Source organism: Sebastes umbrosus, chromosome 17 (genome assembly GCF_015220745.1).
Source record: "Sebastes umbrosus isolate fSebUmb1 chromosome 17, fSebUmb1.pri, whole genome shotgun sequence".
NCBI lineage: Eukaryota > Metazoa > Chordata > Actinopteri > Perciformes > Sebastidae > Sebastes > Sebastes umbrosus.
In genome coordinates this window covers 28,219,898-28,232,025 of record NC_051285.1, presented here as the reverse complement: position 1 = coordinate 28,232,025, position 12,128 = coordinate 28,219,898, and the positions used below count along the sequence as shown (strand labels likewise).

The 12,128-nt window shown below is 43.1% G+C and overlaps 1 protein-coding gene across 1 annotated transcript; it reads right to left on the bottom strand.

Moving 5' to 3' along the window:
* Window positions 1-3,075: 3,075 nt before the first annotated feature.
* On the bottom strand, window positions 3,076-11,784 carry vps11 (VPS11 core subunit of CORVET and HOPS complexes). The gene is made up of 16 exons (XM_037749489.1): window positions 11,619-11,784; window positions 9,562-9,710; window positions 9,333-9,468; window positions 9,060-9,223; window positions 8,642-8,889; window positions 8,250-8,451; window positions 7,221-7,372; window positions 6,770-6,956; window positions 6,385-6,528; window positions 6,067-6,264; window positions 5,768-5,929; window positions 5,480-5,613; window positions 4,690-4,892; window positions 4,354-4,525; window positions 3,958-4,180; window positions 3,076-3,657 (listed from the first exon to the last, which is right to left on the bottom strand). The coding sequence occupies exons 1-16, from the start codon at window positions 11,758-11,760 to the stop codon at window positions 3,493-3,495; spliced, it is 2,781 nt and encodes a 926-aa protein (XP_037605417.1). The 5' UTR covers window positions 11,761-11,784; the 3' UTR covers window positions 3,076-3,492.
* Window positions 11,785-12,128: the final 344 nt, after the last annotated feature.

Genomic DNA, 12,128 nt, shown 5'->3' with positions numbered 1-12,128 from the left:
ACACTATAACTCTTGTTTTGTTTGTTATTATTTTGTATCTGTTTTTATTTATTATATGTTCGAAATAAAGTCTTTCATTCATTCATTCATTCAACATAATAGTTATTTTTGTGACTGGATGTCAAATTGAAAATTACGAGCAAATATAAATGAGGATCTAAGCAACCAGTGATGCATTTAAAAATAAAATAGATGTGAATAAACTCCTCAAACTTTCTAAAACTCAACAGCAGCAAAACAGAGCTCATGGTTGTGGCCCCTAATGGTACGTGTCCACAGGCTCCGTGCTTTCCACGCTCCCCATTCATTGTCTATGCAAGCAGCCGCGCAATGCATTCCGGTAGCGTGGCGTCGCGATTCGAGAGACTAGGCGTGCAGGAAGCCCGCTCCTCATTTGCATGAAGTTGAAGTCCTGGCTACTTTATGCAAATCACGGGCGTCCGACGCGACTCGCCGCCTCTCGAAACTCCCGAAGATCTTTTAAAATAAACGTTGTCGATCCAAAATAAAGACATATTCAGCAACTGCATGGCTTATTTCTCGTCTCAAATGTTTTCAGAAACACATTTCAGTGAACTATTTACGTGAAATAAGAGAAGAAAGTTTCCAAACGAGCCTCCATACTGGTTCCGGTTTGAAGCAGCAGCCAACAGCGGGAAAGCGTTCGTCCAATCAGGAGCCGAGTGCCTTGTTTCTAGGGACAGCCCACCAAGCGTCCAATGTTGGGAAGCGTCGCGTCGCCTCGCGATAAAAAACGCCCCTGTGGACACGTACCATAAGGCACTGCTCCGGAAGGTTGGAGATCTCCTCCTGGATGTGGATGGCAGCTCCATCTGCCCATCCTCCGAGGTCGCAACCTCGGCGTCATCCTGGACTCCACCCTCTCATTTGATTCACACATCAAATCCATCACTAAATCCACCTTCTACCACCTCAAAAACATCTCTCGACTCCGGCCGTCACTCTCCGACTCCGTGGCAGAGACCCTCATCCATGTCTTCATCACCGCCCGTCTGGACTACTGTAATGGAGTCCAGTCCGGGGTACCCAGCAAAGCCCTGGACCGGCTCCAGTATGTCCAGCTGCCAGGGTTCTGACCCGCATTAGGCCCTGGCAGCACATCACTCCAACACTCATACACCTTCACTGGCTTCCAATCAAGTCAACTATAAAGTCCTCATTCTCACATACAAATCCCTCCATGCCCCTCACTAGCACCAGAACAAATAACATCTATCATCAACCTAGGCATCATTATACATATAATATGATGTATCACATATCATATTATATGTACCTCTCACATTCAATTTCTAAAAGCTGGCTTCAATTCACCACCTCTCCATCTGCGTCTCCATTAATGTACGTTAACGGTTATAAATGAGACCCCTACATTGTTACTGGATAAAGTAACAGAATGATTGACAGGATAATGCGATCCATTACGATAGTCCAGCAGTAATATAATGTTCCATTAGTGTCAGCGAGGAGATCATTGAGTTCAGTGCAGATTTCTGAGCCTTCTCAAACACCACCTGTTCATCAAGGCCTCTGACCTCTAATGGTACGTGTCCACAGGGGCGTTTTTTATCGCGAGGGGACGCGGCGCTTCCCAACATTGGACGCTTGAGTGCTGTCCCTAGAAACAAGGCACTCGGCTCCTGATTGGACGAACGCTTTCCCGCCGTTGGCTGCTGCTCCCAGCTTTCAAACCGGAACCAGTATGGAGGCTTGTTTGGAAACTTTCTTCTCTTATTTCACGTAAATAGTTCACTGAAATGTGTTTCTGAAAACATTTGAGGCGAGAAATAACCCATGCAGTTGCTGAATCTGTCTTTATTTTGGATCGACAACGTTTAGTTTAAAAGATTATCGGGAGTTTCGAGAGGCGGCGAGTCGCGTCGGACGCCCGTGATTTGCATAAAGTAGCCAGGACCTCAACTTTATGCAAATGAGGAGCGGGCGTCGAGACGCCTAGTCTCTCAAATCGCGACGCCACGCTACCGGAATGCATTGCTCGGCTGCTTGCATAGACAATGATGGGGAGCGTGGAAAGCACGGAGCCTGTGGACACGTACCGTCACTCTTCCTACACATCACTCTTTTAATTACTTAGCTATAGTTTCTCCTCTGTTATTTATTAGTATGATTTTTGTATGCCCTCTCAAAGGCGCTATATAAGTCCAATTTATTATTATTATTGTTATTATTATTAATAATACCATTCTCTAAGAGAAGTTGTTTTATCTCATTGTGGCCTAACAAATAGCTAAACAAATAATTACTAAGGTAAACGTGAAACTGTTATTAAAAGGAGTGTTTTTACTTCTTGTAGTCTCTGGTACTGACAGACAATTTATGTGCTCTTGTTTTGAAAGGAACACCCCCTTGTTTCCGGTAGTAACGGTCGGTTGTCTTGACGTCCTGCTGCAACAACCGGCAATGACCCTCCAGTCTAGAGCCCGCCCACCTCGCTCCACGCACTGCTCCCTGATTGGTCCACGTGAGGTGAGTGACGTAGAGAAAACTTCTGGCTATAGTTGATTGGTCCACGTCCAGATAGTGGGCGTGGCCCGAATGACGACATTTGCAGGAAGTCTGTGCAAACCACATGCTCCTTAAAATTAATTCATTCACTTATTTTTTTTATTTTTTATTTACTCACTTTATTTTAAGTGAACTGAAGGACATTTTTTTTATATAAAGGCTTTGTGTTGTTTACTGTTACACTGATTTCTTAATTTTAATTTAGTAAATCTGTCTTTTCATTATAAAGCATGTTTCCTGTACTTTATTGACAAACATATCTTTACTTTATTAAAGCTGTAGCTTGATGTTAAATTAGTAAACATGAGCTTATTTGCAGTAATATGACTTTGAATTATGAAATTAAAAGGAATGACAGGGTAAATTCATTTTGCAAAGATCATGACAAACATACAATGTAATCTGATGTAATCTGATGTAATCATATAGTAATGCAATAGGATTTCATCATCTGACAAGTTATGTGTATTTTTAACACTGGCAGATGATAAACTGCAAAAAGTCCAGAAACAATGGCACATCAAGAAATTCACTTAATAATGACTTTATTCACACTTTTAATCCTCCACTTAGAGGGACAGGCATCAAATAATTTCATTAATGACAGACGGTTGAACTATTTTCGAGTGTTATGTGCAAGATTATTAATTAGTACAAGCAAACGCATCTTCTCCAATGTGTAATTCAGTAAGGTTTTAAGACACAGTATTACATGTTTTAAACTAAAGTACATTTATACAGTCCCCAGTGAATCGTGACTAGGAACACAATTATGCAAATAGGTCCATCACGGGTACTAAAAGCAGGCAGCTTGCATTCGCTGCTAAATAAAGTGGCGTCCCGGCGTGCAGTGAAACATATGGTCGAGAGCATGCGCTGACGTGAAGCTCAACACTAAGTGCCTGCTCAGGTAGGATTCAGACCATAATCACAAGATGAGGTTTTTTAAGAGTTTCTCTTGGTGTGGATGAGAATGTCTCTCTGCAGGTTGACTTCCAGACTCCCAACGGTTTTGCTGCCAGGCGGGTCGGTGACCAGAGTCAGTTTGTTAAACACTCCTCGACCAAAATAGTCAGCCACGACAGAGAACCCATCGTTGGAGCTGCGTAACTGAAAACAATAGAAAAGACACAAGCACTTGCATTTAATCAACCATTCCAAGGCTGTAGAGTAGAGCCTTGCACGGGCCAAATACTCCAGCCTTAGCCCGCCGTATATGGGCACAATGAAAGAGGAGAGCTGCAGACTTCTACTCAGTTAGTCAACTGCTAAAATAAAATCAAGTATAACCTAATGAGTAAAGCAGATTATTAGATTAAAACAGATTATGGGAATCATACTAAATGAAAGGAAGTGAATGATTGAACACTAATAATACTGTTTTGGTTAACAGAGCTCGAGTATTGTTACCTGTCTGTTAAAGTGGTCATGCAGATCACGTTTCTGATCCTGGGCACGCAGCATGTCCATGACTTTGCGGTTCTCTGGAGTGCACGTCGGGCACTCGGCCTCGCTCTCGGCGTAGCTTTCGAAGCAGTGTTGGTGGAAGGAGTGGCTGCACAGGAAATGAACAGACGGCAACTCCAGGGGGCTGTTGCACATGTTGCACTTGGTCTTCTGGAATATTTTAGCGCTGTGTAGAAATATATAGGGGTGAAGATTTACAGTTATATTATACAGTCTGTAGGTTACATCAGCAGCCAGCCCTCAGGTGCCACCACAAAAATGAGGATGACAGAACTGCAGTAAGAAACTGGTAGAACTGATGTTTATCAATGAAAACATGACATCCTTCGTATGACCCACCTTGTTTTGAGCTCCTGGATCTCGGAGCGGAGGTGAGCCGTCTCTTCGCGGTACTGGTGGATTTTGCGTTCATCGTCCTCTATCTGCTGGGTCTCCCTCTGCAGCTTATTGATGAGGTAGTCCTTGATGACGGAGAGAGTGGCTGTCGAGTTGTGTGCCAGTGTTTGCACCACTACGGCAGCAGAAAAAAATCACGGATTTAATCCTGTGCTTCTTTTCAAACAACATCCTACTGACGCTAAGAAATCTTCACCTAAACTGATTCTCATGTGATATTTAGATCAAAACCCAACACAGGCATGCATGAAGTATGAAGTAAGATGTCCACCAGCTCACCAAGTAATGGAGGCATCAGGTTGTTTTGGTCAATGTGATGTAGGACCTCACTGATGTAGGCCTTGCAGTCCTCTTCTTTTCTGGCAAAGTATCCCAACGCCTGCTCCCAAAGGCAACCCTCTTGGTCACCGTAGCGCTTGCAGGCCTCTACCACTTTTCCATACTCCTCATTCTGCATGTGGTAGTGCATAATCTGCTGGTACCTGCACACAAATACATAAATAAAAATATACACTGTATATTTATTTTACACACATGCTCCCCAAAAGTGAAGCCAAAAACATCTTGATTGCCCCCTGGTGGCTGGCTGCAGTATATGTCTTAAATCCCACCCCCTCCATGTTAGCGGATGGGACTTGAGCAAAATTAAAAAGTTAAAGTACATGTCAAATACATTTTTCCCAAAGACAGCAGTTCTTACAACGCTGATGTATATTCAAGTGTTCATTTTTCTGAGAAGTTTGGTTTTAATTAGTTATTTGATGCTATAAAAGGGGGTGATGATTGATAGCTGCTGTGAGTGAAGGAGTAGCAGCCGGAGGCTCAGGAACTGTACGAGAGAGGAGATGTAATTTTAACACTCCATAACCGTCACCAGTCTATAATAGTATCAGCTTCACTTTTGTACAGTGGGAGGAAGTGGAGACACGTCGTCAATCTATATATACAGTCTATGGTACACACACACACTTTTAGGCTTGTCATGTAGTGTCAATTGCTACATGGAAGCAGTGAGTAATGAGGACTGGTTTCACATATATTCAGATGCTGTTCTGTCTCTCTCACTTACAGTTTGCCCTTCTCATAAAGGTAGAGGACACCTTCTTTGAAGTTGTGCATCTGGCAGAGGACCAGAGCCTTATCAAACACGGTGTTGTCACTCCTCAACAGAGACACAGCTTCACCCTGCAGCACCTTTTTTCTCTGTCAAACAAAAACATCAGAAAAAAACAAAACGTAAAGCCTTCTAATTTTCTGGAATGACATAACCACACGACAATCTCCGTCTACAGCAAACTGTATATCATTATTATTATGTATTATGGATTAATAGCTAGTTTGTGTGTGTTGGACTGACCGCAGGGTCTTGTTCGTGTGCCCAGTCTTGTAGCCGGAGCTCCAGCAGTGTGTCGTACACACCCTGGGGAGAACGGGGGTCCACCTCGATCATGTGCTCCAGGAAGGCTTTCAGCTCCCGAGGGTTGTTGGCAAAAATTGGGATGAATTCCTCGGAGTTGGCCTTATGCCGAAACAAATATGAACAGTAATTCATAAGACCTTATCTGACATTATATGACCACTGGTAATTTCAGGACCACGGGAGATATTACAGCATAACACTGAACACAAAAGAAAACAAAAGCAGTGCAGACTGACCTTGTTGACCCGACCCCTATCCAGGCTGTCTCTTTCAGCAGAGTCTCCGCTGGGTTGGTAGTTGGTGCATAAACCCTTCAGAAGAAGCGTGGTACCTTCAGGAATGTGGTGCATCAGCGTTTTGCCGTAACGCTTCATGTTGCTCTCAGCTTGTTCGAAAGGCAGACGTCCAATGTAACGCAGCCCTTCCTGGTAGTTCTGGGTTTTGAAGGGAAACACATGGACTTGCATTTACTGTATACAACGCTTTTCTTGCCTTAGCAAGAAAAAGAAGCTCGTCTTTCTGTTCATTTTATGCTACTTGCATGTTTTTTTTACCTTGAGGTCTTCCAGCTGGATCTTCAGGTACCATTCATGGTGCATGTGTTTCTCAGCCAAGAAAACAGCGTGGCTGTGGTAGCCGGCCTGCCGAAGAACCTTGATGGCGATCTCAACATCAAAGTGGACCTCACTTTCACTGCTCTGTTTAAATACAGAAGAGGAGGACAATAGTGTCATAATAAAGCAGCCATTAGTGACTGTTCGTTAAGAAAGTAGGCTTTAAACTATGTGCTGTACTTTTACTGCAGCACATCTGTTCTCTGATAAAAACCACCTAGTAGTTTTACTACAGTTAAATTTTACTGTCTGAGCCCCTTCACTTTTTCATTTGTATTTATCCCAAAACCTACATCAACAGCGCTTCCTTTTACTGGTCAGTCACCTTAATGAACTCTTCCAGCTTGGAGCTGTCCTTCAGCTTGGTGTAACAGTTGAGCAGCAGCGTGGTGTGGTCTGCGTTAGCCAGTGACTGCCTGTGCAGGGCTTGCAGATATGCGGTCAGGTTATGGATCCTCTGCGCGTCCAAGAATTTCCTGATGACGTATGACGGCTCCAGTTTCCCGATGGTGCTGTGGGAAAATACAGTGATGTTTTTAAGAGTGGTTTTATCAACGGGGAGCTGATCAGTAAGCGAGTCTCTGAAAGCTGGGCGATTATAGAGCAATAGGTTGAAGTGCAACATTGAAAACGAACCAAAATCATCATGGCTCCTTTTCTCTCTCTCTATCTTTAACACTTTTAAACAAAATGCTTAAACACGGTACATATCACAGTCCAATCTAAGGCAAATACAACAGTTTAAGCCCTGGCAAAAAGTTTAGTGATAGAATTACCGAATGTACTGCTGGATGGCACCATCATGGTCTCCCTTAAGGTAAAGGTGATCACCGTACTGTCTGAAGATCTCCGACAGGCCGTCACTGTCCAGGTGCTGGCTCTTAGCCAGGTTTATGGCCATCACAAACAGGTTCTTCTTAAACAGCATCTTAAAAGACAAACAAGGAGGTGAATACGCTGCAACCTGATCCACAGTACATCCATTAGTCAGTGTGTTCATTTATTACTGTTCCTTAACCCCTTAACAATCCGACGGCCCTGGCTGCTGCTATTATGTCTTTCAGAGGTCATCGGGCAGCGAGTTTCGCCAGAGTTTGCTTGACCTCACTGTATAAAATGACCTGTGGTGACCTCTAGGATAATCACAGCCTCATGAAACTTTACAACCACAAACTAGAGACCTAGAGCATTCAGAGGATGGATGGCTTTCCTAGCTAGACTGACAATAAGGGGGTTTCTGATCAGTTTACACAACAGAAGAGCTCGCCATCCAATTGCAGAAAAATGCAATTCTTGCAGAAATCTCCAAATGTCAAAAGTTGTTGATCCCAAATCCTAGCATGGCTTTTTCTCTGGTGTTCCTCAAGGTCTTGATGTCTTACTGTGGTATTTAGGAGGGATTATTGATCATTTTTATAAATTCTAAAGTGGTAAAAAATGGTTAAATTTAGAACCAAATCTGTGTAACAAATGGTATCAACCCCAAAAAATGCTGCAACAACTTATGATAATAGAGCATGGGGATGACCATCATATACTTCTATCATAATGTTCTACGCCCTTATACACTTTTACAATTTATTTCAATATTTATTCAGATTTATGAACAACTTGACACACAGTGATGAGCTGCATCTCAAATTAATCTTCAGGTTCCCAGCTTTCAGATGACGTACACCACTTCTATGCGACATAAACTGTTGACCTTTTATCTACCCCTGAATGTCCACCACTCCGACCCCTCTAAAAAAGGCGGTTAAGCAAGTCATGAATCATCACATACAGGCGGTTCCCTGTGACCTCACCTCCAGTTTGGTCTGCGTGTCTTTCTCCTGAAGAACAAACATTTTTCCATCTCTGGTCAGGATGTAGAAGGAGCCCCACTCTGCCACCACATCAATGACATCATCAAAAGAGGCACTGTAGGCGATGAACTTGTTGTCCAGGTCATAGATGGTCAGAAGCTGTTTGTCTGATGGAGAGCTCTCCCTGCTACTGAACTCTGGTCTGAGTAGAAAAATAACACCGTCAACAGTCTCATAGGAAACATCGAGACTTTGTTAAGCTACTTATCAACTGCTGGACTAGAACCTGGGATAAAAAAACACTTCATTTTCATCTTATAAAATCAGTCAGGCAAGTATATCTGCTGCACTGCCCTCACACCATCATCCAACGCATTCAGTGTTGTCCTTACTTGTTGGGTGACTTTGCGTCCCTGATGAGTAAAAACAGATATCCGCGGTGCCAGTGGGCCAACAGCTTGTGTCCATCGAAGGCAAAGCAGGGCCCTCGTTCATCAGGCTGGTACAGGTACACACATTCCTCACCAGCCACGATGAACTGGGAGTCCTGGGAGGGATCTGACAGGGAAGAGCAGCGCAGCGCACAGCCGTGTGTATCCAGCTCTATTTTAGGATACTCCTTGATGGACAGGGTGTAGCACTGAGCAGGGGGACACAAGAAGGGAGTGGACAGGACGTCAGAATGGCAGAACTTCAGTTGAAGGACTGTACAGTATGGTCACCTTCAGGTTGGGAAAATTATACTATCATTAGATACTCTTTCATTTTCTCCATGCACGCAAATGTTCTTGGAGTGACCAGCAGACTTACGTGGACTTTCTCCAGAGTGGCAACAAACAGATGTGTAACCTTTGCCATTTGGCGGAAAGCGAGGCCCGTGACCGGGCTGGTTCCTTCATGCAGAGTCAGAGTTTTACTGTGACGGTCTCTGGTGATGTCACCTTTGGTCAAAACCACACTGCCATCTGTGAAGCCTGTCGAGCATCACAACAACCATTACAAACTGGGAGGAGAAAACTCTGGTAGCCAAGCAGTGATTACTGGGTCAGCTGGCAGAAAGCAGACCCTTTCTTTGTGTCTTACCGATAGCCATGAAGTTGAGGTTTTCATGTACACTGAGGCAAGACACTTCAGTCGGTTTGTTGCCAGGGATTGCAGGGAAAATCCTAGTGCACAGAGGATTCCCACTGTCTCTTTTTTCAAGGTTCCAGACCTTTACCTGAAAAGATGAGTAACGATTCAGTTTAGTGGCGATCCATTAAAATCATTGACACACTTGTTTGTGTGTTTCTCTGGAGAGCTGCTCACTTACTAGAGGGTTTATTCCGTGTTCATCCTGCCCCACTGATACGAGGATGCTGTGCTGCTTCAGCTGATAGAGATGAGTTACCCGCAACTTGTAGGCCTGAAAAGATGTCAGCTGTAGGGAGCGTGTCAAAAGCCAGATCTTGCCGTCCATATGTAATATTTTGGAGATTAAGGACAATTATATGTACAGTTGTGGCAAGAGATGCAGTAAGCAGGGCATGTCCTTCTTGCTGGTAGCCATCAGGCTCCACAACCAAGGCTGACCCCCACATGAAAACTGCACAATCTGGACTATCTGCACTACCTGAAACCATCTCTCCTAACCACTGGTGCACTTTAAACTTACTTTACACTACATCCTATATACCACTTTATAGACTGCACATATTACATCAATTTATTGTACACTACATCTTTTTATTGACGGACGGTACACGCTCTGTTCATTCACTATGTATATTCTGTATTTCTATTTATTGTTTTATAATGTTTTTGTACACCTGTACCTCTGTATCTGCGCTTTGCTGCTTTGAGACCTGAATTTCCCCCTAGGGATTAATAAAGGTTCATCTTATCTTATCTTATGTATGCCAGTTCAAGAGTGGTCACTCATTCTTGTAGTAGAGACTTTAGCTGTGGTTTCTGTGCTCCAAAAATACAAAATACTATGCATGCACATCCTCTGCATCAGCATGCAAAGTACTATTCTGTCCATTTACTCTCCACCTGTGTGTGCTGACTTGTTGCTTGTCAAGTAGACTAATGATAACACCACACTATGGAGCTGCTATGGAGGTGGACGACTGCAGGTTAATCCATAGTAACATATATGTACTCTAACTTTAGCCTGGCTGTACCGTTCTGTAGGGAGCGTGTCAAAAGCCAGATCTTGCCGTCCATATGTAGTATTTTGGAGATTAAAGACAATTATATGTACAGTTGAAGCAATAGATGCAGTAAGCAGGGCATGTATGCCAGTTAAAGAGTGGTCACTCATTCCTGCAGTAGTTTGAGGATATAGGAACCAACACTAGACTTTACACTTAGAACAATTCAACTCTCACCCTGCTGACCAATTATAACCTGTAGTATTCCTGTAAGGTGTTGTAGGAAGACTTTAGCTGTGGTTTCTGTGCTCCAAAAATACAAAAGCTATGCATGCATGCACGACAGGATGTGTAAAGACAGAAGACATCCTCTGCATCAGCATGCAAAGTACTATTCTGTCCATAATATAATATTTTGGAGATTAAGAACAAGTATATGTACAGTTGTAGCAAGAGATGCAGAAAGCAGGGCATGTATGCCAATTCAAGAGTGCTCACTCATTCCTGTAGTAGTTTGAGGACATGGGAACCAACACTATACTTTACACTTAGAACAATTCAACTCTCACCCTGCTGACCAATTATAACATGTAGTATTTCTGTTAGGCAGTAGGAAGACTTTAGCTGTGAGCCTACTTGACAAGCAACAAGCCAGCACACACAGGTGGAGAGTAAATGGACAGAATAGTACTTTGCATGCTGATGCAGAGGATGCCTTCTCTCTGTGCTTGCATAGCTTTTGTATTTTTGGAGCACAGAAACCACAGCTAAAGTCTTCCTACAACACCTTACAGGAATACTACAGGTTATAATTGGTCAGCAGGGTTACAATTGAATTGTTCTAAGTGTAAAGTCTAGTGTTTGTTCCCATATCCTCAAACTACTGCAGGAATGAGTGAGCACTCTTGAACTGGCATACATGCCCTGCTTACTGCATCTATTGCTTCAACTGTACATACAACTGTATATAAATATACATATATAGCTGCTATGGAGGACTGCAGGTTAATCCAGAGTAACATGTACAGTAGGTACTCTAACTGTAGCCTGGCTGTTTTACTGTTAAGGTAAAGTGATTAATGTCCTCGCCAGGTAGCAAGGCAGCTGATGTAAACCCCTGTGTTTGATGTAAACACCTCAAACAGATGTGTTGACATCAGCTGTCAGTACCGTTAGCCTACATAGAACACCATTATGACGTTAATAAGCTCATTAAACCCTGTTTGAAGGATATCTCCCAGGACAATGTGACCCCGGCCGGAGTCACAAGCCGATATCCCGCTCGGAAGCACAAAGTTCTTTCCATTATCCGCCGGATCCTTCACCGTGTCTTTATCGAAGAACACGAACTTCCTCCACTGCAGGAACGCCGCCATTTTGTTGTAGCTCTAACAGGGGCGTTGTCATGTGACACAGAAGTCACATGACGTAGGCTAACCGGTTAACGTCAAAAAATCCCTCTTAATACCTTTTAAACGCTAAAACAGTATGTGAGTTATTTATAGTATGTTTGAAACCTTAGTATGAAACTGAAAATCAAATAGTACGCGAATTAGATATTATATCCGAGGAGATATTACAGTATTTAACTCTGGACACTACGGATCCCACAATGCAATGCGGTAGTAACGACAACGTTTATAACGGACAGCTCTGTCAATGTCATATCATAACGCTTCAATTAAACTGTTACTATAAGATTTAACTTTTTTAATCGTAATATATATATTTTTTAAATTTAATT